This window comes from Oncorhynchus mykiss, chromosome 8 (assembly GCF_013265735.2).
Source record: "Oncorhynchus mykiss isolate Arlee chromosome 8, USDA_OmykA_1.1, whole genome shotgun sequence".
In the NCBI taxonomy this organism is placed as follows: domain Eukaryota; kingdom Metazoa; phylum Chordata; class Actinopteri; order Salmoniformes; family Salmonidae; genus Oncorhynchus; species Oncorhynchus mykiss.
In genome coordinates this window covers 46,593,504-46,620,622 of record NC_048572.1, presented here as the reverse complement: position 1 = coordinate 46,620,622, position 27,119 = coordinate 46,593,504, and the positions used below count along the sequence as shown (strand labels likewise).

Below are 27,119 nucleotides of genomic sequence, written 5' to 3'. Positions count from 1 at the left end.
TCATGAAGAACAAGGAACACACCAGGCAGGTCCGAGATACTGCTGTGAAGAAGTTTAAAGCCGGATTTGGATACAAAAAGATTTCCCAAGCTTTAAACATCCCAAGGAGCACTGTGCAAGCGATAATATTGAAATGGAAGGAGTATCAGACCACTGCAAATCTACCAAGACCTGGCCGTCCCTCTAAACTTTCAGCTCATACAAGGAGAAGACTGATCAGAGATGCAGCCAAGAGGCCCATGGTCACTCTGGATGAACTGCAGAGATCTACAGCTGAGGTAGGAGACTCTGTCCATAGGACAACAATCAGTCGTATATTGCACAAATCTGGCCTTTATGGAAGAGTGGCAAGAAGAAAGCCATTTCTTAAAGATATCCATAAAAAGTGTTGTTTAAAGTTTGCCACAAGCCACCTGGGAGACACACCAAACATGTGGAAGAAGGTGCTCTGGTCAGATGAAGCCAAAATTGAACTTTTTGGCAACAATGCAAAACGTTATGTTTGGCGTAAAAGCAACACAGCTCATCACCCTGAACACACCATCCCCACTGTCAAACATGGTGCTGGCAGCATCATGGTTTGGGCCTGCTTTTCTTCAGCAGGGACAGGGAAGATGGTTAAAATTGATGGGAAGATGGATGGAGCCAAATACAGGACCATTCTGGAAGAAAACCTGATGGAGTCTGCAAAAGACCTGAGACTGGGACGGAGATTTGTCTTCCAACAAGACAATGATCCAAAACATAAAGCAAAATCTACAATGGAATGGTTCAAAAATAAACATATCCAGGTGTTAGAATGGCCAAGTCAAAGTCCAGACCTGAATCCAATCGAGAATCTGTGGAAAGAACTGAAAACTGCTGTTCACAAATGCTCTCCATCCAACCTCACTGAGCTCGAGCTGTTTTACAAGGAGGAATGGGAAAAAATGTCAGTCTCTCGATGTGCAAAACTGATAGAGACATACCCCAAGTGACTTACAGCTGTAATCGCAGCAAAAGGTGGCGCTACAAAGTATTAACTTAAGGGGGCTGAATAATTTTGCACGCCCAATTTTTCAGTTTTTATGAATTGTTAAAAAAGTTTGAAATATCCAATAAATGTCGTTCCACTTCATGATTGTGTCCCACTTGTTGTTGATTCTTCACAAAAAAATACAGTTTTATATCTTTATGTTTGAAGCCTGAAATGTGACAAAAGGTCGCAAAGTTCAACGGGGCCGAATACTTTCGCGAGGCACTGTAGCTGTGCAGCTACACTCCCACTCCCACTTGAGAGGATCAGCAGAGAAAAATGGGGGAAACTCCCAAAATACAGGTGTCGCTGCCAAAGGTGCTTCAACAAAGTACTGAGTAAAGGGTCTGAGTACTGTGATATTTCAGTTTTCATTTTTTTTTCATAAATGTGCAAACATTTCTAAAAACCTGTTTTTGCTTTGTCGTTATGGGGTATTGTGTGTAGATTGATGAAATGAAAACAATTTAATACATTTTAGAATAAGTCTGTGACATAAGAAAATGTGGAAAAAGTCAAGGGGTCTGAATACATTCCGAATGCACTGTACCTGTGTGAGATGTGCCCCATGCGATAACACATGCAATGACACATCCAGATGCTATCCAGCTAGAACATTTGGTTCCTTGGAAGTTGTGGGAATGTCTGTTTTTGGTTTTAAATTGGTTATTGGAAATTGAGTAGTTTTTGTATAGAATGATCATGGTACCACAGACCATTTTAGAACCAGTTCCATTGAAAACCTCAATGTATCTCCTTGTGAGGATCTGTTCACTCAGCACTGATTCTGCAGATACTGGGCAGAGAATGCCTCCAGCTGAGACTCCAGATCTGTGGCTCTGTGTCTGTAGGAAACAGAAGAGATTTATCACTCTGTTATTTTCTAACTTTTCATGTCAGTAGTTTGTATTGAAGTGTGTGTGTGTACAATGTGTTCAGAGAGCCCTACTATCAGACATTAAAAAGCTGAGATGAACAATGCAAGGTAGAGTGGCTATTCGACCTGAGAGTCTTGGAGCGTCGCTGGACATTCTCCAGTCTCTGGATCCTGCCACTCAGCAGTCGAATGTGCCCCTCCAGCTCCACCTCGCTCAGGTCAACCCGCTGGCACAGATGGGCAAAGGTCGTTGCCAACTCCCTGCCACAACCAAAAGGTCACATTAGGAGGGCATGAGAGCTGGAAAATACACATACAGTACTGTACATGTAACAGTATAGCTTCTGTCTCTGTTCTGTCCCGAGATGTGAGCAAATCAGAGACCCTTATCACCCACAAAGCAACATTCTAACCAATAGCTCTACAAAAAACATGGTCTTGGTTGAGCAAGGGTGACACGATCTCTAGGTCAAATAAAGGGTGACATCACTTGGAAGATTGTCACTACTAGCGCACAGCTAATTAGCGAGTGATTCCACATTGAGGCTACATAGGATACACATGACAGTATAGCTGTAAAATAACCACAGTTAATAGCAAAATGACTGCACTGTATAAAGCTGTAGTAACCCTGCAGTTACAATAGATTCTGTAATTTTTCAGACGCAGTAGTGGAACTGCAATGTACTGCATTGTAACTGCAATTATTTTTGTAAGGTTAGTACTCTACTCACCATACACTAGTGCTGAGCTTTTTGAGGTCAATTTGGTTTCGGTTAGATTATAAATAATCACGGTTTTCGATTTCGTTTATAAAAAAATATAAATAAACGCACTATGCATTCTGTGGGTTGAATGCTCTAACAACACTCTAACAACACAGTCCCATGATGGTAGTGTCTGCCCATTACTGCTTATCACTTATTTACCATCATTTATTCACATTACTTGAATAAAATATTTCAGTTGTGTATATTACATTTGTTTTATTTGATGACTATTATTTCATTTCAAGTCATCATCTCATCTCGATAGAGCTGCTGCCTATGCTGCCTGACAAAATCGCTATTTTACTCGTTCTTAAAAAGTAAATAAGGCAGACTTTTATGACTGCTGAATACCAACTATCAATCATTTTGATCATGTATTTTCAGGTAGAAGTACCTTGCGAAGCAACTGCTTTCTAACCCTCTCGATTGCGCATTCTTCTGTCTCTTCTCTCCCTCTCTGTGTCTACCCCACTAACCTAACTTAACAGTTGTAAAATAAACACACACAGACCAGACAAGTAGGTGTGCAATGGATTATGGTCATTTTAGTTAATTACCATGTTTTCTGCGCTAAACTATGTAGAATATTAGCCAGTTGGCAACTACAACTCCCTAATACATCGCACAGTTCAGGCTTGATCTGATTTATCTCTAGAACAGTGGTCACCAACCGGTCGATGGAGAACTGTAAAAAAACAAACTATAAGACTTGTGTTCATATTTTATTTATTTGTCTCAAGTTGTTGGTGGTAGGTGCACCCAATTCAACTGCCCTGCGTGTCGGGTAGGCGATATGTTCCAATTTTGAACCATTTCATGTCTGAAGGTAGGGGGTAGCAAATCAAGTGGACTACAGGCCTACCACTTGTCAATCAGATGGCTCAGATCTTATTGTTTGCAGTAACATAGCAGGTATATAAAAAAAGCTACTGCAAAGTTGATATGTGTAATTTCAAAGCTTTTAAAACCATGAATAGAGAGAGAGCTGCTGTTTTTATGATTGAGTTCCTGTTTAAGTTTACGCAACACTGTCAACACTTTCTAAAGGGAGAGCGGAGGGACATTGAAAGGCACAACATAAAATGTTGAAATATCATTTAAAAAATGTTCTGAGAATAACCACAAATGCAAGGCAATTCAAGCAAAACTAATATGTGACTCGTTTCAGGAAACTAGGCGTATGTCGCGCGTCACTACTTCACAGGAGAGGCATTTTAACATAAACCTTAAAAAGAAATCTAAAACCATTTTTGACAGAAATGCATTCTGGAACATGTGAACTTTCATGTGCCTCAACAACGAACTTGTATGCCATCTGTAAATTTGAATACAATTGTTAAATTACGATCCATGATCCATGGAAAAGGCCAGGAACCTTCCCAATAGCCATGATTGTCTGAGATAATGGATTGGCTGGACATGCCAAGAGAGGAGTTTGGATTGGTCTGCCATATAGCATGCTTCTGTCTATAACATGAGCTGGTCAGTACGTGTAGGTAATCCTTTCTAACTCGGCTTTATTGAAAGATATCACATAGTAGAACTGAAAAACTGCTGCTCTCCACTTTCTGGAGGACTGAGATTTGAAATCAGTGGAATGACCGGTGGAATTAGAGTATGATAGCTTTTCATTTCAAGTTAAAGCGGAGTGTTAGCTAGCTAGCTAACGTTAGCTGGCTGGCTCGCTAGCTAACAATTATCAGTTTATTATTTGGTTTGTATTGCCCATTCATTGTCAGTTAGAGACACAGTAATGCACACCCAAAAGCATAATCAGTGCTCTAACTCCCCCTCGGTCATTAGGGAAAATGTGGTCTGTGATAGGACAGGGGTTTTTCACACCTAGCTTAGCTATTAGACTATTCTTTAGTAAAGGTTGAATAGTCTATTGTTCAGCTATTAGGCACAGTCCCCAACTTGCAGAAATGTTTGTTGCTCTCTTTTTGTCGATAGCAAAACTTTTTTTATTTTGAATCAAAAATAATTGTTCTGAAAGCAATAACGAGGCTATAAAGTAAAAAAAAAAAAGGTTTTGCAATCAAGTAATGTGTAATAGAGCGCAAAACGTTATGCATTTTATTCCCCCAAAATATTTTGTGAACAAAAAATGTATTTGAAAACAAAACTCCAATTTAATTTCGCTATCAACCACCCTCCATTTTGGCCATTTTTGAGTGTCAGTTTGGCTACAGTACTGTTCAGCCTTTCTTTCCAACACAAAGGAAGTCAGAGCAGACACCCATGAAGGACTGTGTGATGATGTCATCTCAGGTAAGCAGCACTGGGCATTATTCTGTCCATTTTCTACATAGCTAGTAGTTAGCTCCTACGATTCAGGGACGGTTCATAACATTCTACTGTATTACATAGATATATACATACATAGAATGATAAATCATGCAATTATTATTCTCAAACTAACCAAAAACATTTAGCTACGAATGCCTTTTCTCGCCATTTTCAGTTGAATTCATCTAACTTTCTTTCATGGCAACTCATAAGCAGGCCATGTCCTATTTGTTTCATAGTCGATATATATATATATATATATATATATATTACATGACAGTGTAATGGTTAGCTTTTTTTTACAGAAGGATGAAAGAGCACAATATGTCTGTCAGGGAATGCATTTCTGATATGTCAGATGAAGACCAGAAAGTCAGCGCCATGATGGCGAGGATGCCCCATGCAGGCTTTAGAATGGTCAAAGGAAGTCTCAGAGCAATGGGCCATTGTGTAAAATGGCGAAGAGTTAGTGAGTCTTTGCAGCGTGTAGATGGTGCAGGTATCATTGCCAGGATGATCCAGCTTCGTTGCATTGCTCGGCAAAAATACTCTGTTCCTGCTCCCCTGTCTCTAGTCCACATTGATACAAATCATAAATTGATAGGGTACTAAGTGTCACACCCTGATCAGTTTCACCTGTGCTTGTTACTGTCTCCACCCCCTCCAGCTGTCGCTTATTTTCCCCAGTCTATTTATCCCTGTGTTTCCTGTCTCTCTGTGCCAGTTCGTCTTGTATGTTTAGTCAAGTCAACCAGCGTGTTTTTCCCGTGCTCCTTTTGCTATTCTCTTTTTCTAGTCGTCCCGGTTTTGACCCTTGCCTGTTTCTGGACTCTGTACCTGCTTGACTGACCATTCTACCTGCCTTGACCATGAGCATGTCTGCCACTCTGTACCTCCTGGACTCTGATCTGGTTTTGACCTTTTTGCCTGTCCACGACCATTCTCTTGCCTACCCCTTTGGATTATTAAACATTGTAAGACTCCAACCATCTGACTCCTGTGTCTGCATCTGTGTCTCGCCTTGTGCCTTTATACTAAGATGTATAATGTCTTCATCAAGTATAAGAATTGATTTAAACTTTTTTATTCTTACTTATTCGTAGACACATTTTCAATGATGTATGAAATTGGAGTTGTTCTTGATCAACTGGTAACACATAAATAATGAAGCAGGTTAATAGGTTAAACATTTGACTTTTAATTCCAATGCTTTTTTTCAAGATACAACATTGTCATCTTTGGCGGTATAGATGGATTTTCAAGGAAGGTAAGTATATTATTTTGTATGCAAATTGCCCATTTCCCAAAATGAGATCTGCTGCTTTGAACAGTGATATCTCAGTTATTGTTTTCATATCTACAAAAAATATACTTTACTTTCAGAGTGCGAGCTGATCAAGGGGTCAAAAATGTAGATATTACATCCACTGTTTCACAAGACGACAGCCTGGTTTGCTGGTTTTCTCAGGAGTCCCTAAAACATTAAACAACACAAATTACAAATTCATACTCATGTCATAACACTAACTAGCTAATTGGCTAATGTTAGCTAGTCAGCTAATTTGCTAAATAGCAATTTACGTAAATTTACTTTATGACAAAAAAATATGCACAATCGTTGGTATCTACATTAGCTAACATATTCCTCTGAATTTTACATTTTTTTGCTTGACTCGTTATAACTACTTACATTTGCTTCCACCATAATGTTTTGCCAGCCATCTTTGAAGAAAGTCACCAGGGACCGGTGGCTCGCATCAAATTCGTCATTGGAACCACTCGATATGATTGGTCATATAAAAACCTTTTGACCCAAATGCATAATGAGTGCTCTACCTCTTCCTTGCGGTGGTCTGGAGCACTGAAGCCATAACGCTGGGTACCTCTAAGTCCTGCAGTGTAAGCTCGCAACTTTTAAAGGAGGAACCACTGTATGCAGTGATAATGTTTTGGGCCTACAGCTTACTGCACAAACCTCATTACTAGGGTACTGTTTTTAATAGGTTCATGTTGCACAATCGTATGTTTTTTAATTAAGTAATGTAAAAATAATAATTGCGTTTTCATTTTTTGACTCAAAGCGATCGCTCAAAAAAGGTTGGTGACCACAGCTCTAGAGAAACTGAGGAATGTGTGCATTGAGCTCACAGAAAAAAAACAGAATGAAATGGAATTCAAATAATTTAGAATAATAATTGGTTAATTGCGTAACACTACCATACACTCCTTTAAATTCAATCAAAAGCCACAGAAACTAAATTAAATCCTATCCTCTCTCTGTTACGGTAGAACTGGGACTCACTGGTGAACCTGCTGGCTGCAGCTCCCACTGGTGAAGGGGATGATGGCCCTAAGTCGGTGGATGGCGAACTCCACAAACTGCTGCTTCAGAGCCCTTTCCCTGGAGGCGTTGGTCCACGTCAGCTTCTCGTACAGGTAGAGCAGGCCATAAAGTGTTGCGGAGAGGGCGATGAGTCTCCAGCCCACTGAGCGCCACACCTGCCACACAGGGTGGGAGGAGATCACCTGCTTTAGCATTAGCTGTAATAGCGGTGCTAGACTAGCAAGACAAATCAGTGTTAGCATTAGCTTTTACAAACAGTTGTCAGTATTAATAGCAAATTAGCAATATAATCATGTGTCAGTGTTTGCTTTACTGTGTCAGTTTTGGCACGCAAGTCTTCTGTTATCATTACAAACAAGTAACGGTAGCCAACACTGTTCCATAGAGATTTTGCGTACCATGGCATTCAAACGAGGCTGCGATGAAAACAAATGGGACTGTGGTGACTATGTTGGTATCAAAATCCCGGTGGCATAAACTATGTTTCCATTCAAGCGTTGATTGACATTGTAATAGACCAATAGTTTTCGAGACAATAGGAAAACCTGACCCCTCTGACGTTGTACGATACATGTTTCTCTCGCAGATTAAAAACAAGAAAGTGAAAGGGATAGGGAAAGGGGGATACCTAGTCAATTGTACAACTGAATGCATTCATTTTTTGCGTCATCACTGCAAGCCATCTCTTTCAAAGCCGTGATAGCCGCAGTTTACATGTGAATATTACTTTAGCTTTGCCCTAAAAGCCCTATTCAAATTCGACACAAACCTTTAAATAGGTATGTAATGACACATTATTTTAACTCTTTATAGTGTTTTATAAAACATGTAGAGGTGATAAGTTGCCCAAATCGGGTGAAAAAAGCTCTCACACAACATACCTCCCCCTTTCACTATTACTCAGTAGCCTTAGCTTCCCCCTCTGCAATTTAAAAAAAGACCGTGCGGAGCTCAGTTGCCTTCTTCAATCATGTATGGAAGTGTTAAGCGTTAGTGTGCCAAAAGATAACGGCTAGCAATGCATGCGTTAGCGATGGCCAATACAAGCACCTTTCAGTTTTATCAGTAGCTGTTAGCAAATAAGAGTACATTATAAAATGAAATACAAACATAATTGGTTTGAATAGAAGAGAACGTGCACATACCACTCCGCCAATGACAAGCACAGTCATGGAGGCTCTGGAGGTGAGTGACACAACACCTGTTGCCATTGAAAAGACCATGTGGTCTTGTAGGCTGGTTCCACCTTGTGCCTGGAGTGCAGTAGGAGAGGTATTCTGGAGAGAATGTAAGGGCATATGATACTGGTGGCCACCTACATCAGTCCTCCTCATCGAGAGCTATGGGGTGTACAGGCTTTCATTCCAACCCTGCTAAAATTACTTAGCTGTTCTTCGAGACCTTGATTAGCTGAATCAGGCGTTAAGAATAGGGTTGGTGCAAAACCCTGCAGTCCCAGTAGCTCAAGAGGATGACTGGCCACCCCTGGCATATCACTCATTTATCCTACTGTTGTCAAAGTAAACTTTTTTTTTAAGCATCTCAGAGTAGGAGTGCTGATCTAGAATGATGTCCATGACATATTTTTGAAATATGATTTAAAGGGCTAAACTGATCCTATATCAGCACCTCTACTCTAAGAGACTGAATATAGACCCTGACCATGGCTAACCTGAAACTTCTGGTTCATAGCCGTCAGGGCACGTTTGGCATTGCTCGGCCCAATGAATCGACTGACAAGGGCAGTCCAGCCGAGAGAGAACTGGAAGTCGATGTTTTCCTGGAAGTCGGCACAGAGGGTGGCCAGGTTAAGGTCGTAGGTCAGGACAAACTTCCTGCTGGGTAGGTGAATGTGGAACTGCTCCTGGACATCAGGGGGCAGCAGCGGCCTAATATTCTCTGAAATACAGAATCCTCATCATGGGTTTAACTACACATAAAAATAATATATCTATATAAATCAATGACTTCCTAATTCATGGATTGACATTGTAGCGATCCTCACTAATGAGCCCACATTACAATTCCCCCAAAGTGAGTTAACCCTATTGGAGAAATGTGTAGCAAGATTCCCTTTCACAGGAGAGATCTGGGTTCTATTGCTGATCCCTCCATTTGCTATATTGGTGACAGAGGTTTGGGATGGCGCCAGTGAAGCCATCGCAATGCACAGATGGACGTGCTTCGTAAACCTGAAAGATGGTCCAGCACGGAGACGTATCTGTGTTCGGACGGGGCAGTGTAGCAATCCTCACTAATGAGCCCACATTACAATTCCCTCCAACTGGGTTAACCCTAATGTGTACCGTTGTTTGCCTTTCACAGGAGCAACACGGTTCCTATTCCCGCTCCCTCTATTCGCTATAATATAATAATGTCATGCCCATGATCACCAAACTGTTTTGGAATTTCAAAAAACACATTCACGGCTCAAGCAAAGTGTGTACTATACCTACCAATCATGTTTTTCTGGCATGACTGCATGTGGCCAATGATCCCAGTGGAACAACGAAAGGCCAAACATGTACTCATCCTCTCTTCCACATGCATCATAAGTTTCTGCAGGTGAAAACAATGAGGAGAAAGAGATTATGAGACCACATGTAATGGAGGTGGTTCAGTGAACCACGCTCGCGTGATCAGTAACCTTATCGGAGACCTGGATACCTAGGATAGCTCCCCAAGCTCTGGCCAGGCTTTAGCTCAGCGGGCTAATGGTGTTGTGGTGAGTAGACAACCCGGGTTTAAACCTGCTTGGTCACACACACAACCTATTACTCAAAAGGATGTCAGTGAAGATTTAGTTTACCATCATCATATTTTTTAGACAATCAGACACAACCAAGTGCTAATGCCATAAAAAATTACAATTTAAATGACACTGACCAGTACTTTTAAAGTTCACACATCACTGTGTTATCATCCATAGATGTAAACAAAGCTTACATTCACACACACAGTCACACACAGTACAATGCCCTATTGACCCTATGTCTATTGACCCCATCCACCCCCCTCTGACCAGCAGGACTTTAAGAGGCTTTCCTTTCATCCTGTTTAGCGTGATCACTCACTCTCCAGCCAGCTGTACTGATCATATAGGGTACACTGAGACTGTGTGTGTGTGTGTGTGTGTGTGTGTCAGGGTTTCCGTTAGCCAGTAATTCACGGCTTTTGGCTGATTAAAAAAATTAAAAGAGATAACTAAAATGGTTGCCGGCCAAATTGACCCTGAGCGGGTAAACTGATAGCGAAGAGACGCTGTAGACGCTACTACTAGTCACATCCCAAATCTCACACACACAGACACACGTGACATGACTCAAGTGACCCCGTTACCACGGTAACCTCCCGCCCTTAAAGGACAGCTGAACATTTTGTCTCATCTGATATTTTGGGTAAAATATATATATTTTTAAATGGATTAATATACCACATTACTTCTTACTTGTATATTTTTTAATCTACCCACCACAGTTGATGGTGGAACAAAAAGTTACATTTTAGGCCCTGATTTTAGGCCCTGATTTTAGGCCCTGCATTTAAATAATTAAGGGAAATATCTGTCGATGTAAATACATTTGACTGTTGTTGCTGCTGGAGTGAATCAAACGCTTTAATAAGCCAAGTCCTTCCGCAACAATTCTAAATGCAATCGTGTGTTAAAAACACATTTGATGGCCACAACTGAAAATAGCTACTATTTTTAGTTCTTTACTGGTAATTGAATCGCACCATTCAAGTGCATAGGCAATAGTAGGCAGGCTATCAGTGCGTCACCCACCACTTTGCAATGTGATCTGGAGGCAGTATGCATTTTGAAAACATATATTTATTTATTTGAAACCTGAATGTTTTACTTCATATTATGAGGCATGTCTTACCTCGATTTGATTCAAAGTAGCCTAGTCAAAATTGGACCATAGAAACATGGAGGCAATTATTTTATAAAGACTTCCTCATGGCCTCCCGAGTAGCGCAGCAGTCTATGGCACTGCATCGCAAGGCTTGAGGCATCACTACAGACCCGGGTTCAATCCCAGGCTGTCGCAGCTGGCCGTGACTGGGAGACCCATGAGGCGGTACACGATTGGCCCAGCGACGTCCGGGTTAGGGGAGGGCTTGGCCGGCCGGGATTTCCTTGTCCTATTGCACTCTACCAGCCTTTCTCTCCTGTTCTATAGGTTTTCATATCAACTTTCTTCCGTTGTCCGGAAACCAAAGGCACAATCCTAGTCATATCAGCAACGCATCCTAGTTGTTGCATCTTTAGATTCCCACTCTTTCTCGGTTTTTAACAGAGATTTTCATTTCTTTCACATATGGAACCACTCATATCAGGTTTGCTGTTTAGAATGGTGTTTTCCTGCGAATTGCATTTTGTCAAGTGTTTGAAAATTACGTTTTATTGTCTGCTACATTACAGCAGTTGCATGATCTGTTAAGATGAACTACCATAATCGAAATGTGATCTAAATGTTCTATCATTCTGAGCACTGTGGGTGGACGCTCTAATGGGTTACACACCCAATGCATATACTGTATAGGTCCGGTAAATTTCTCAAATGGCCGGTAAATTAAAATCTTCCTGGTCACATTGTCTGGCGCCACATTTTCCTGACGGAAACCCTAGTGTGTGTTTGTGTGCATAGGTCTGTGCGCAGATCTGAGTGTTTGCCCATGGGTGTGAAGGTTAAATGTCACATTTTAAAAAAACATGACAGTGTAGAAAGGGTGAAATAGTTCAAGGGAATTACAATTTTAATGCCACTTTTTCTGTCCTGAAAAAAAGTGTGTTGTTGGGATTAGGCCTGTAGGCTACATGTAACAATTAAGATAGAGTTTAACTGTTGATCATGGGTTAATATTGCTAGGATATGGGATCTAGAAGCAGAACTCACTGCTTTGTAGAGCGGCAATGCATGTGGTGTTGGTGTAAAATCAGCACTGAACTCATCAACCTGAGCTGGGAGACCACGAATCTGCTCCACCATGGCAACGGTCACCTAAACAAAATGTATAGTAAAATCATAAACCAACAGATAATTTACTAACCTTAATCTGTCCATTGCCTACACTATTTATATGTGGCTAACAATACACAAAATATAATTGAACACAAAATCTTGAACACAAACTGCTTGTCAGCCCAACTATAGACAAACATATGTGTTGTATGAGAGAGTTGAAAGTTGAAAACTATAAATGACCATCTGTTAATCCTAAACCAATCATTTACTCACACATTTACGCACCGCTATCCTTGCATTATTTTGATTTGAGATCTGTGTGCTTAATGAAAATGTTCTCCCATTAACATAAATTCATTATTTAGGTCAAGAGTGAAATATGTGTGTGCTTATCTCAACTCTGAATCAGGCCTACAGTAAATGATAGGCTATTCCCCTTTGTCATTTGGCTTAACAGACAGTCCCTCCCTTTTTATACAACTGTACGTGGGTGATTGCGAATGTCTACCTTGGCAGCCACCTCATCTGTTATGGTGTTGATCTTCTCTTTGATGTTCTCGGTCAGGCGGTTAAGTTGGCCTCTGACAAACTCTAGACGGTCCTTCTGGTCCTCTCGGTCCTCCAGGGAAAATATCCTGCACACGGAGAGGTCAAAGGGGAAAGAGCAAAGGTTGTCATAGTTAGGAGCAAATTGGAAAGCTTCTCTCTTTCAAGGCTAAATCCTATGCTGAGATAAACATTTGAGTCAGAGTTTTGCGCAATTCATACAGTACATGGATGTTAGTAGGAAGTTAGTGTGAAAATTGGAGGTTTGGATGCACAGATCTAGCATTTGGACCTTTAAAGGGATACTGCGATATTTAGGTCTTCAATCTATTTATCCATTACTATGAATAGCTTCGTAAGACTATAAATGACCAACCAGCCAGTTGTGGAGTATTTAGAAGGTCTATTCCCCTGCTTTTGAGAGGAGCTGGCTACTGTACTGGGGAACTTCCAGCAATTGTGCAAAAATAACGATATGCTAACTTCAATAATCTCCAAACAGCATGCAGATACATAAAAATGGTATCCATGAGTTCATAGGACTCTGGGTAAGTAGATAAACGGTCTAAATCTTGAAATATCACAGTATCCCTTTAATCTAATGATTAATAATCAATACTGTTTAGGTGCGTATGGCAGTAGCACATTACCAATGCTCCTATAAAAAACTGGGGGAGAAACTCACTTCCTTTCGGCAGATGCGATATTTATGGCATCCATGACTGCTTTGATTGCTTCTGTGATCTGCCACGCCCTGAGCGTGTGCTGCTCAAACTTGGTCTTGACCGCAGAGTGTGAGATGAACTCCTGTGCAGTCGTAAATACAGTAAGTTAGTGTGACGATGCCAATCAACGTGAAATTGACAATGATATTACAATGGACCATGACAATCAGTTATGCTTCAGTGCTTGCCTCAAAAGTCCTCTCGAATCTCTGGAACTCCCTCAGTCTCTCGTGGAATCCCTCTGCTAAAGCGCCACCTAGAAAGACCAGCAGAAGTCCAAATAAAAATAATAGCCGAGGACCTCCAGCATATTAAGTTATAGTTAATGTGGGCATTCATGGATGGCCGGGTAAGGTGAGCAGTTCAAAGCTTTAAGATAGCAATGTTTTTGAGGCGAGACAGTAACAGGAGAGAGATGCCTATTACAGGGCCGATGGAGGAAAATCTGTCAGGAGTGTGCTGGCAACTGCTTGTCAACTTCTTATGAATGCCGATGTATTCAAGTAAATTGATATTTTGCCTTCTAAATTACCATAACCATATCAATATCGTATAATTATTGTTCCCAAACCTGATCAGCGAGCCAGCCCAGCCAGTCAATCAGCGTCATGCAACCTCGCCCAACTAGCCTTTGGTCCCTCCTCACTGATCTCACCTGTCTCGGGCATGCCCTGGGCACAGTGCATCCTGGAGCTGAGCACCTCCTTGGCCGACACAAAGAAGATTCTGCCCGGAGCCTCCTCTTGTCTCACCACCCTCAGCTCCTCCACCAGGAAACTCACACAGCGGTCCATGTGCTGCTTACGCACCTGAGGGAGCTCATTATCCATTAGGTTTGACATTTTGGTCACTCAAAAAGTAGGCAAATCGAATGAAGGACTCAATGAAGCGCACCATTAGCCCTTTATAAGAGGGACCCATCTTGTTTTTCTCACAGCTAAACTACACAAGACATGTAATGTAAGCATAGTGTCCACAAAGCGCAAGCATGGATGACACTGAGCCACTGTGAGCAAAGAGAAATGATACTCCAGCTGAGCAAGCAGCAAGTCAATGAAGCGATCTTGCGCTGCTTAAGTGTCTATTTCAAGTATTTCACTCCTGCTTTCAGTGTTCTCAACAAGCGGATTTCACTATTGATTGATCACGATTGATCTCCTTTTGCTGCTTCTGGTGTAACATGGCAAAAACAACGCTTATGAAATGCTTGCACTATGCTTGCAGTGTAGTTTCACAGTCAAACTCACTTCATCAATGTACTCGGGCTCCCACGCAGAGGCATCCCAGCGGTTGTGCAGGATAAAAATGTTTGGCTTGGATATTCGCTCGCTCACTTTGTGGAAAAACAGCTTCTCCTTTAAAGAGTAATAGACACATCAAGAAACACATATATATGAGTACAGAAGCAATGGAAAGAAAAAATAGTTTTAAATGAACAAAAAAACAAGTGCAAAAATGCATCATGGGACACAATATAATAATTGATTATGCTCATAGTGGTGTGCATAGGCGTAATTTCCAGTCGGAACGGGGGGAATTTTGTAAGGTAGTATAAAAATGCAGAAAATATATTTGAATGGCAAAAAACATTCTTAAAGTTTTCTAAAGAGTTAAAAGAGTGGTTTAGTTTTTTTTCTCTCACTGTGTTCATCAGTGTGGATTCTGCATTGCCCACCAACACAAAGACGTCAGCATCCAGACAGAACTTGTCGATCCAGCTGTCCAGGTAAGAGGTCACATCAGTCCCTGGGCTGTGCATGCATAATGAAACATATAAGTAGAATTGATTGATAAGAGGAAGTCAAATAATACATTTTGAACACATACAAATTGAACACAGTTTTTATGAAATACAAAATATACAAACACTGCACAGACAAGTCAGGACAACCCAGCGTAACAGAGCCAGTCCGGGTTGTATATTGTACAGTTCTTTCAGAAAGTAATCATACCCCTTGACATATTCCACATTTTGTTGTTTTACAGCCTGAATTCAAAATGGATTAATTAAAACATGTTTCTTACCAATATACACACACAATACCTCATAATGACAAAGTGTAAACATATTTTTCAAAAATGTAACAAATGTATTGAAAATGAAATAAAGAAATATCTAGTCTACCCACCCCTGATTCAATACACCTTTGGCAGCGATTACAACTGTGAGTCTTTATGGGTAAGTATAAGAGTTTTGAAGACCTGGATTGTACAATATTTGCACATCATTTGTTTTAATACTTCAAGCTCTGTCAAGTTGGTTGTCAATGGCTAGACAACTATTTTCAAGTCTTGCTATATATTTTTAAGCCCATTTAAGTCTAAACTGTAACTAGGCTACTCGGAACATTCAACGACATCATGGTAAGCAACTCCAGTGTATATTTGGCCTTGTGTTTTAGGTTATTGTTCTGCTGAAAGGTACATTTGTCTCCCAGTATCTGTTGGAAAGCAGACTGAACCAGGTTTTCCTCTAGGATTTTGTCTGTGCTTAGCTCTATTCCATTTATTTTTATCCCACAAACTCCCTAGTCCTTGTCGATGACAAGCAAACCCATAACATGATGCAGTCACGACAATGCTAGAACTCAGTGGTACTCAGTGAGGTGTTGTGTTGGATTTGCCCCAAACATAACGCTTTGTATTCAGGACTTAAAGTTAATTTCTTTGCACTTAATTGTTAGTGCCTTCAAGCAAACAGGATGTTTCTGAATATTTTTTATTCTGTACAGGCTTCCTTCTTTTCACTCTGTCATTTAGGTTAGTATTGTGGAGTAACTGCAATATTGTTGATCCATCCTCAGTTTTCTCCTATCACCGCCATTAAACTCTAACTGTTTTAAAGTCACCATTGGACTCATGGTGAAATCCCTGGGCAGTTTAGAAGAGACACCTGTATTTTTGTAGTGACTGGGTGTATGGATACACCATCCAAAGTGTAATTAATAACTTCACCATGCTTAAAGGGATATTCAATGTCTGTCTTGTATACCCATCACTGCTCGACTGAGGGACTTTACAGAAGTGCGGAGTACAGAGATGAGGTAGTCATTAATAAATCATGTTAACCACTATTATTGCACACAGAGTGAGTACATACAACTCATTATGTGACTTTTTAAGCAATATTTTACTCCTGAAATTATTTAGGCTTGCCATAACAATGGGTTGAATACTTATTGACTTGACATTTCAGCTTTTAATTTTTTATTAATTTAAACAACAAAAAAAATCTAAAAACATAATTCCACTTTGACATTATGGGATATTGTGTGTAGGACAGTGACACACAATCTCAATTTAACCCATTTTAAACTCAGGCTGTAACACAACAAAATGTGGAAAGGGTGAAATGGTGTGAATACTTTCTGAGGACATTAGAAAAACGGATTCCAAAAGGGTTCTTGGGCTGTTCCCATAGAATAACCCTTTTTGGTTCCAACATACATTTTATTTGAATCCCATAATTTATCATTTGTATTTGGATATGAATATGAATTTAATATTGTACAATTTGTACTGGACATGTTGAATCATTGAATTTATAAACTGAACTTGTATATTCATACTTTTTTTAAATATGGTAGATATTGCATTAATTGTCTGTGTATCAAGTTTATAAACTCATTTCAAGTATATCAAAGGTATACTCAACTTCTCAGGTGCATGTTTTCAAATTCAGATCTCAAATTCAGATTCAAAACAAGAGACAACATCCTGGTACTTTGCCAGCCAGGAAAGGTAGAGAACAAATGCTCTCTGTGTTAAAAGAGAAGTTTCTGGAGGTTTCTGAAGCCAAAGTGGCGTGTTGAATTGATTTTAGTCATTAAAACTAGGTCAGATAGGAGTGAGGTGTTGTGAGGTGTTGTTTAATTTGTTTTTTAAAGCAAAATTAGCTGTTTGCTTGAGTAATTTGAGATGGAAGGGAGTTCCATATGATCATGGCTCTATATAATACTATGCGTTGCCTTGAATTCTAACTGGATTGGGGGACTGTGAAGAGACCTCTGGTGGCATGTCTGGTGGGGTAAGTATATCTGTCAGAGCTATACGTAAGTTGATTATACAGACAATTTGGACATTTTAACACAATATTTCTCACAAAAACAAAAATGTATGCAGTCAGCCCTCAAAAAGGAAAGCCTGGCATGCATGTTGTTGATGTTAGTTCTGTATGTTAAGGTCAAGGAATGCTGCTATGTTTTAAGGCATCTTCAGCTTTGCTAGGTATTTCTTTGCTGCACTTAACCATATTACCGGACAGTAATCAAGATGGGACAAGACCAGAGCCTGAACTAGTACAGTTGATTTTTGTGTCAAAAACACAGAACATCTTTTTAAAACAGACATACCACTCCCCATCTTCACAACAACTTTGTCAATATGATTTGACTATGATAATTGACCATCCAATGTTATACCTAGGAGTTTAGCTTCCTCAACTTGCTCAATGGTCACACCCACAACTCCATTTGAGGTTTAGGTCTTAGAGAATGTTTTGAACCAAATACAATTATTTTAGTTTTAGCTGTATTTAAGACCAGTTTATTATTAATCACCCATTCTGATACTGACGGTAACTCCTTATTTAGAATTTCAGTGAGCTCACTGACTTTGGGTGCTGACATGTAGAGTGTGGAATCATTCACATACATAGTCGTTCTAGCTTTGTTGAAGACCAGTGTCAAATCCTTTGTAATAATAGAGAAGAGTAACGGCACAAATCAACTGTCCTGAGGGACACTGCACTGTACATATCCGATGTTAGAGAAGCTTCCAATGAAGAAGACTCTCTAGGTTCTATTGGCTAAATAGGAACACCTGCTATTTCTTTGACATAGACTGACAAGGGGAAAGCTATGATCCCTTATTGATGTCACCTGTAAAAATCCACTTCAATCAGTGTAGATGAAGAGAAGGAGACAGGTTAAAGAAGGATTTTTAAGCCTTGAGACAATTGAGACATGTATTGTTTATGTGTGCCATTCAGAGGGTGAATGGTCAAGTCAAAATATTTAAGTGCCATTGAACAGGGTATGGCAGTAGGTGCCAGGCACCGGTTTGATATTGTCACAAACTGTAATACTGCAGGATTTTTCACACTCAACAGTTTCCCGTGTGTATCAAGAATGGTCCACCACCCAAATGACATCCAGCATACTTGACACAACTCTGTGGGGGCATTGGAGACAACATGGGCCAGCATCCCTGTGGAACGCCTTCGACACCTTGTAGTCAAAGTCCGGACAAATTGAGGCTGTTCTGAGGGCAAAAGGGGGTGCAACTCAATATTAGGAAGGTGTTCCTAATGTTTTGTATGCTTAGTGTATATTCTCATAGGGGCCAAATCATGCTTTTTGTGACACTTTCTTCTAATGTGTCCTCTAATGTGATCGTCAAAGAGGGGAACAGAAGTCATGTCCATGTTCCAGAGGTCTTAACTTTCAGGTATGGCGTCAAATTACACTACATGACCAAAAGTATGTGGACACCTGTTTGTTGAACATCTCATTCTAAAATCATGGACATTAATATGGAGTTGGTCAACCCTTTGCTAATATAACAGCCTTCACTCTTCTCGGAAGATAACTTTCTACTAGACGTTGGAACATTGCTGTGGGTACTTGCTTCCATTCAGCAACAAGAGCATTAGTGAGGTCGGGCACTGATGTTGGGCGAATAGGCCTGGCTCACAGTCAGTATTCCAATTCATCCCAAAGGTGTTCAATGGGATTAAGGTCAGGGTTCTGTACAGGCCACATCTCCACATCTCGACAAACCATTTCTGTTTGGACCTCGCTTTAAGCAGGGGGGCATTGTCATACTGAAATAGGAAAGGGCATTCTCCAAACTGTTGCCACAAAGTTGGAAGCATCATCTAGAATGTCATTATATATAGTAGTGTTAAGATTTCTCTTCACTGGAACTATGTGGCCTAGCCCGAACCATTAAAAACAGCCCCAGACCATTATTCCTCCTCCACCAAACTTTACAGTTGTCACTGTGCATTGTGGCAGGTAGCATTATCCTGGCATTCGTCCAACCCAGATTCTTCCGTCGGACTGGCAGATGATGAACCATGATTCATCACTCCAGGGAATTAGTTTTCACTGCTCCACAGTTCAATGGCAGCAAGCTTTACATCGAATCAAATTTTATTGGTCACATACAAATATTTAACAGTTGTTATTGCAGGTGTAGTGAAATCTTGTGTTCCTAGCTCCAACAGTGCAATAGTATCTAAAAACAATACACACAAATCTAAAATTAAAAGAATGGAATTAAGAAATATGTAAGTATTAGATTGAGAAAAGTCAGAGTGGCATTGACTATAATATAGTAGAATAGAATATGAGATGAGTAAAGGAGTATGTAAACATTATTTAAACATTATTAAAGTGACTAGTTTTCCATTATTAAAGTGGCCAGTGAATCCAAGTCTATGTATACAGGGCAGCAGCCTCTAAGGTCAGGGTTGCGTAACTGGGTGGAAGCCGGCTAGTGATAGAAGCTGTTTTTCAGTCTCTCGGTCCCCGCTTTGATGCACCTGTACTGGCCCTGTCTTCTGGATGATAGCGTGGTGACATCGGGTGCTGTAGGTGTTTAGGAGGGAAAGTAGTTTGCCCCCGGTGATGCGTTGGGCAGACCGCACCACCCACTGGAGAGCCCTGCGGTTGCGGGTGGTGCAGGTTTTAGGGCCAAGGCAAATTTCTTCAGCCTCCTGAGGTTGAAGAGGTGCTGTTGCGCCTTCTTCACCACGCTGTCTGTGTGGGTGGACCATTTCAGATGGTCAGTGATGTGTACGCCGAGGAACTTGAAGCTTTCCACCTTCTCCTCAGCGGTCCCGTCGATGTAGATAGGGGCGTGCTCCCTCTGCTGTTTCCTGAAGTTCACAATCAGCTCTTTTGTTTTGTTGACATTGAGAGGTTATTTTCCTGGCACCACTCTCCCAGGGCCCTCACCTCCTCCCTGTAGGCTGTCTCGTCATTGTTGGTAATCAGGCCTACTACTGTTATGTCATCTGCAAACTTGATGATTGAGTTGGAGGCGTGAGTGGCCACGCAGTCATGGGTGAACAGGGAGTACAGGAGGGGGCTGAGCACGCACCCTTGTGGGGCCCCTGTGATGAGGGTTAGTGAAGTGTAGGTGTTGTTTCCTACCTTCACCACCTGGGGGCGGCCCACCAGGAAGTCCAGGACCCAGTTGCAAAGGGCGTGGTTCAGACCTAGGGCCTTGAGCTTAATGATGAGCTTGGAGGGTACTACGGTGTTAAATGCTGAGCTATAGTCAATGAACAGCATTCTTACATAGGTATTCCTCTTGTCCAGATAGGATAGGGCAGTGTGCAGTGTGATGGCGGTTGCATCGTCTGTGGATCTCTTGGGGTGGTAAACAAATTGAAGTGGGTCTAGGGTGTCAGGTAAGGTAGAGGTGATATGATCCTTAACTAGCCTTTCAAAGCACTTCATGATGACAGAAGTGAGTGGTACGGGGCAATAGTACCTTTGCTTTCTTGGGTACAGGAACAATGGTCTACATCTTGATGCAAGTCGGGACAGCAGACTGGGATAGGGAGAGATTGAATATGTCCGTAAACACTCCATCCAGCTGGTCTGAGCATGCTCTGAGGACGCAAATAGGGATGCCGTCTGGGCCGGTAGCCTTGCGAGGGTTAACTCATTTAAATGTCTTACTTATGTCGGCCATAGAAAAGAAGAGTCCACAGTCCTTGGTAGTGGGCCACGTCGGTGGCACTGTGTTATCCTCAAAGCAGGCCAAGAAGGTGTCTGGTTTTCCCTTTGTAGTCTGTGATTGTCTGTAGACCCTGCCACATACGTCTCATGTCAGGGCCATTGAATTGCTACTCGACTTTCTCTGTACTGACTTTTGCCTGTTTGATTGCCTTATGGAGAGAATAACACTGTTTGTATTCAGCCATATTCCAGTTACCTTGCCATGGTTATATGCAGTGGTTCGCGCTTTCAGTTTTGCGCGAATACTGCCATCTATCCATGGTTTCCGGTTTGGGTAGGTTTTAATAGTCACAGTGGGTACAACATCTCCTATTCACTTCCTGATGAACTCAGTCACCGTATCCGTGTATTCGTCAATGTTATTTTCAGAGGCTACCCAGAACATGTCACAGTCCGCGTGATCAAAACAATCTTGAAGCATGGATTGCGATTGGTCAGACCAGCGTTGAATAGACCTTAGCACGGGTACTTTCTGTTTGAGTTTTACCTATAGAAACCGAGGAGCAAAATGGAGTCGTGATCAGATTTGCAGAGGGGAGGGCCTTGTAGGCATTTCAAAAAGTTCAGTAGCAGTGGTCCAATGTTTTACCAGCATGAATACTACAGTCAATGTGTTTGTAGATCGTCGGTAGCGTTTTCCTCCAATTTGCTTTGTTAAAATTGCCAGCTACAATAAATGCGGCCTGAGTATATGTGGTTTCCAGTTTGCATAAAGTCAAGTAAAGTTCTTTGAGGGCTGTTGTGGTATCGGCTTGCGGCGGAATATACACGGCTTTGACAATAAACAAAGAGAATTATCTTTGAAGATAATACGGTCGCCGTTTGATTGTGAGGTATTCTAGGTCGGGTGAACAAAAGGACTTGAGTTTCTGTATGTTTTCACAATCACACCATGAAACACCATGAAACATACACCCCCGCCTTTCTTCTACCTGGAGAGTTCTTTATTCCTGTCTTCACGATATACAGAGAACCCAGATGGCTGAATGGACGGGGGCAGTATATCCCAAGAGAGCCATGTTTCTGTGAAACAGAGCATGTTACAATCCTTGATGTCTCTCTGGAAGGAGATCCTCTCCCTGAGCACATCTACTTTATTATCCAGAGACTGAACATTAGCAAGTAATATACTCAGAAGTGGTGGATGGACTAGAGTCGGACTAGAAATTCACTCCGAATACCTCTTCTCTGCCTGTTGTGTTTTGGAGCAGACTGGAAGAAGTTCAATTGCCCTGCGGGGTACGAACAAAAGATCCAGGAAAGTCGCATTCCTGGTTGTAATGCTGTTGAGTTACCGCTGATCTGATATCCAAAAGTTATTTCTGGCTGTATGTATTAACACAAAAAAATTCTGGGCTAATAATGTAAGAAATAAAAAAAATGAAAAAAATGAAATACTGCAAAGTTGTTTAGGAGGAAGAGGCAGAGCTGTCATATCCGTCGGCACCATCTTACTTTTCTTACTTACACCACTCTAGCCGACACTTGGCATTGCACATGGTGATGTTAGGCTTGTGTGCGGCTGCTCAGCCATGGAAACCCATTTCATGAAGCTCCTGACGAACAGTTATTGTGGTGACGTTGCTTTCAGAGGCAGTTTGGAACTCGGTAGTGAGTATTGCAACCGAGGACAGATATTTTTTACGTGCTTCAGCACTCTGCAGTCCTGCTCTGTGAGCTTGTGTTGCCTACCACTCCCCGGCTGAGCCGTTGTGGCTCCAAGACGTTTCCACTTCACAATAACAGCACTTACAGTTGACCGGGGCAGCTATAGCACGGCCGAAATTTGACAAACTGACCTGTTGGAAAGGTGCCATGTTGAAAGTCACTGAGCTCTTCAGTAAGGCCATTCTACTGCCAATATTTGTCTATGGAGATTGCATGGCTGTGTGCTCGATTTTATACCCTGTCAGCAACGGGTGTGGCTGAAATAGCCGAACCACTAATTTGAAGGGGTGTCCACATACTTTTGTATCTGAGAAGTTTACTATTTGATCAACTTGAAATTAAAAGTTTGATGGACAAACAATTAATTAAATATCTGCTATATTTAAACTGAATATATAAATATTGAAATTGAACATTCAATTAAATTGAAATCCAATGTTCATAAATTTCAATTTCAAATCATGAAATACAAGTTCAATTTATGAATTCAATAATTACATTTGTGCTTCACAAATAAATATACAGTATATTAAAGAAAAATTAAATATCCTCATACAAATTCAAAATTATGGAATTCAAACACAATTTCTGTTGGCACTGAAATCACTCCATAGAACATGCACCATGGATAACGCTGAGATTAATCAATTACCTGCGAATCTGATTAAGCCCGTCTTGCTCTCACTTTTGTAGTGTAACATCATTGTACAATGTTGCGAATGTCTAGGCTATTTCAGACCCAGTGTATCAGACATTTTGTTAACAGTGAATAGCACATTTTGAGCCTCTTCCAGTGCCACACAGCTAGTTTGGGGATTGTCTACCGTAACTGTGTCGACAGGTTGTGTGTAGCCTATTCATGATAGTTAGCAATGCAAGCCATGAAAGTAAGTATTATGTTCTATAGGGGACTTAATGGTGAGTAAATATGGCAGGCTACTAATGTTGTGATGACTGGTCGAATGTATGAATGAAGCCATTTGTAGCTATTTGCACCTGCACATTTATTTTTTATTTTTTTGTGGTGGCATAGAAATTCTAAATAATTGGTGCACGGGTCCCGTCATTATTTTTCTCAGGAAATTGGAAGGAGCATGGTTTGGAAGTCCTGAGATACCGGTCACTGGCATTAAACCCTAGCGCGTACCTGTCCATAATAACAAGGTCATCCCTCAGCAGGGCACACCTGGACTTGGGCCAGAACACCTTCACTTGGCAGCCTGAGTCTAGACTGCGCTCCATATGCAGGGCATGGGCCAGCTGATTGACTGACTGGAAGGGAGGAAGAAAAAGATGCAGAGACATACATAAAGTAGTAGAACAGAGGGAAATATCATTGCTAACAATTGTGTGTTATACTGCACGTCGAAAAGGCTGTTCTGGCGATATTGCCGCAGCCATACCTCAGCCTCCGTCTACATTATAATTTGCAAATAAATTCATTAAAAATCCTACAATGTGATTTTCTGGTTTTTTTTCTCATTTTGTCTGTCATAGTTGAAGTGTACAAATGACGAAAATTACAGGCCTCTCTCATCTTTTTAAGTGGGAGAACTTGCACAATTGGTGGCTGACTAAATACTTTTTATATATATACACAGTAGATCAGTCTGCGACCCCCTGGTTTGACCCCAGACCTTGACGCTTTTTCTGTCATCAGAGCCCTCGGTGGTGAGGTAGGCATCTTCCCCGTCTGTGCCTTCCACCCTCAAAAAGCAGTTGGTGGTGTGGCCAATGCCGCTGGGCAGCACCCGGTCCCTCAGCATGGCATTGATCACCGTGCTTTTACCGTTACTCGTCCTGCCAGGGAGAGAGAAAGGAAATGTCTCTTTACTCCTTTGACAAAATGTTTACAATTATGGTCACAAGGCTAATGTGAACAGCTTTGTTCTAACCTGGGTCTCCTGCCACCACAGTAATTATGCTGCGATAAAGCCTAGGTAGCTCAGTGAGCTAGCACAAATCTTCCACCTCCGTTACACTAACTTTTGGGAAAATCATTCTGCACATCCAAAATTATGGTACTAATATTTACTTATGCTGTATCAATAGTTACACCATACTATCTAGGTAGTGTGAAAAACATCTGGAATAACAGTGAGACTACTTAATTATACCAATCCAGCAGCAAACTGTATATTATAAATGTCCTTTACATATGGACCCTCAGTAATGCATCTGTGTTGAATATTGGGTTCAATTCTATTTCCAATAAACCATTGACTCTCACCTCCCAAAAAAGGCTACCTTCATGTGCCTACGCGCCAGCACCTCCCGAATGGTGGCCAGTTTCCTAGCACAGGTCTGGATTTCAAGGCACTGCTCCTCAACTGCAACCTGCTCCAGATCCGCACTTCGCCATGTCTCTGGGCATCACAGAAGCAGATAGACAAGAATGGATATTGTGGTAAATGACAACTAAAACCCCCACACTAGTGTAAGGTAGCCCACCATGTGTACGCGTTAATATGTAATAGGTAACCACGCAAAAAAAGTTAACAATTAACAAGGGAATTGTCTGAAGGGTGCCCTTTTAGATGCAGATTATAGCATAACACCATCTATACCTATGTGTATACATCTTTATTCAAACTGTAAGACGCTATTGATGCTAATAATCTACAAAACACACTTTTTGTTAAGTAACACTATGTAGACTCACCGTCCACAAACTCTGAGCCCTCTTTGACATACTCCAGCAACTGATCAAATATACCGTTGATAGTCTTCTTCGCCACCACAAAATGCATGAGGGGCGATGGGCCCCCCGGGTCCATTTCAACTTCCTGAGCATAGTGTTGAGATTAATTTAATAGGCACAGACAAACTGACTGACAGGCAGGCAGACAGACGGACAGACTGGTGACACACAGGCACACATTATGCAAACACAGTACACACATGCACATAAAGTCTGTCAGTACCTTGGCTAGGGGATAGTTGCAGTGAGAGAAATCTTCAGAGGTTCTGGATTCATTTGCTTCCCAATCAATGCTATTAGAACGTGTTGAAAAGCGTAGTTGCAGGACAAGAATTGACAACACTTCCTCTCCCTAAATGATCAAATACACCTGGTTTGCCTAATTACATTTTTTTTCTCCATTATATCATCTGTTTATGCACCCGTACACTCTCATTTCCACTTCTTTCTATTCTTCATACACAATCTATTTCACCTCTACCCTCTTCCTCTCACTCTCCATCATACAACCTGGGTCTACCTGCTTTCTGTCTGAAGATCAGATCTCTGACGCGCAGTGGACTTACACAGCCTTTCCAGCTGGTGTGTGTGGAGCCTGTAAATCTCCAATCCTCTTAGCTAGGACTTAATGCATCAGGTGGTTCGGTGTTTCCTTACCTGCAGCGTCTACTATGAATAATACTATGGGTAATACTATCCTTTAGCAATGTTCACTGAGTTCAACTGGGCCTAACTGCAGATTGGATACTTGTGTAAAGTTTACAATGTTTTAGGCATATTGGTATTTTTATAACTGCTGTTTACCATTCACTTTTGATATCTGCTAATCAAATGGACTATTTGCATTGTCTTGTAAGTTAGCATTTCACTGTTGTATTCGGCGCATGTGACAAATAACATTTGATTTAATTAATCTATCTAACCAATTATTCTAATAAAGTAAACTAGTCTGTGTGTGTCTACGTGGGTGATTACTATATGATTCCATATGTGTTATTTCATAGTTTTGATGTCTACAATGTAGAAAATAGTAAAAATAAAGAAACCCTTGAATGAGTAGGTGTGTCCAAACTTTTGACTGGTACTGTAGCTACAGGGGTCTTTTGTTCAAAATCAAATAGCTAAATGATCCATTGTATGACCATCTTAAAACAATTCCATATTTTAGCTTAGTACCCATCCACCACCATTCATAATGGTGATATGTGGTACCCCACATGCCTTTGAATGTTGCCTTTGAATCACACGTTGTACTGTGTGATACGCGACCATTCAATGGTTATTTTGGACAATTTCAACTGAGACAGTGCACATGTTAAAATTGTCCAAATTTGTGGGTTTTGTGAGAAACTGTCCTTTCTCTCCTCGGGGTTCCACCCTCAGTCAAATGGGCAAACTGAGCGGGCCTACCAGCCCATCAACTGGAGCAAGTTCCTCATCTGGGCGGAGTATGCTCATAA

General features: G+C 41.1%; 1 protein-coding gene across 5 annotated transcripts; it reads right to left on the bottom strand.

The window, feature by feature from the left end:
• Positions 1-1,456: 1,456 nt before the first annotated feature.
• mfn1a (mitofusin 1a) lies at positions 1,457-26,220 on the bottom strand. 5 transcript variants are annotated; one of them, XM_021612658.2, is made up of 18 exons: positions 25,883-26,220; positions 25,621-25,744; positions 25,189-25,324; positions 24,596-24,758; positions 24,106-24,230; positions 15,179-15,287; positions 14,784-14,891; positions 14,192-14,354; positions 13,725-13,792; positions 13,497-13,618; positions 12,774-12,900; positions 12,197-12,301; positions 9,752-9,854; positions 8,968-9,194; positions 8,441-8,572; positions 7,254-7,450; positions 2,019-2,153; positions 1,457-1,860 (listed from the first exon to the last, which is right to left on the bottom strand). In XM_021612658.2, the coding sequence occupies exons 2-18, from the start codon at positions 25,733-25,735 to the stop codon at positions 1,791-1,793; spliced, it is 2,205 nt and encodes a 734-aa protein (XP_021468333.2). In that variant the 5' UTR covers positions 25,736-25,744; positions 25,883-26,220; the 3' UTR covers positions 1,457-1,790. The 5 variants fall into 5 exon arrangements, with proteins under 5 accessions (XP_021468333.2, XP_021468335.2, XP_021468334.2 ...); XM_021612660.2 differs by having other exon boundaries at positions 8,441-8,548; XM_021612659.2 differs by having other exon boundaries at positions 14,192-14,345.
• Positions 26,221-27,119: the final 899 nt, after the last annotated feature.

Bases quoted from the DNA above. Each gene is read 5' to 3' on its own strand.
- mfn1a (XM_021612658.2), bottom strand. From the start codon at position 25,735: ATGGACCCGGGGGGCCCATCGCCCCTCATGCATTTTGTGGTGGCGAAG. The intron at 24,231-24,595 runs GTCTGGGGTCAA...CCTCCCTTCCAG, and splicing joins ATGACAGAAAAAGCGTCAAG to TCAGTCAATCAGCTGGCCCA. The intron at 14,892-15,178 runs GTGAGAGAAAAA...TACTCTTTAAAG, and splicing joins AATCCACACTGATGAACACA to GAGAAGCTGTTTTTCCACAA.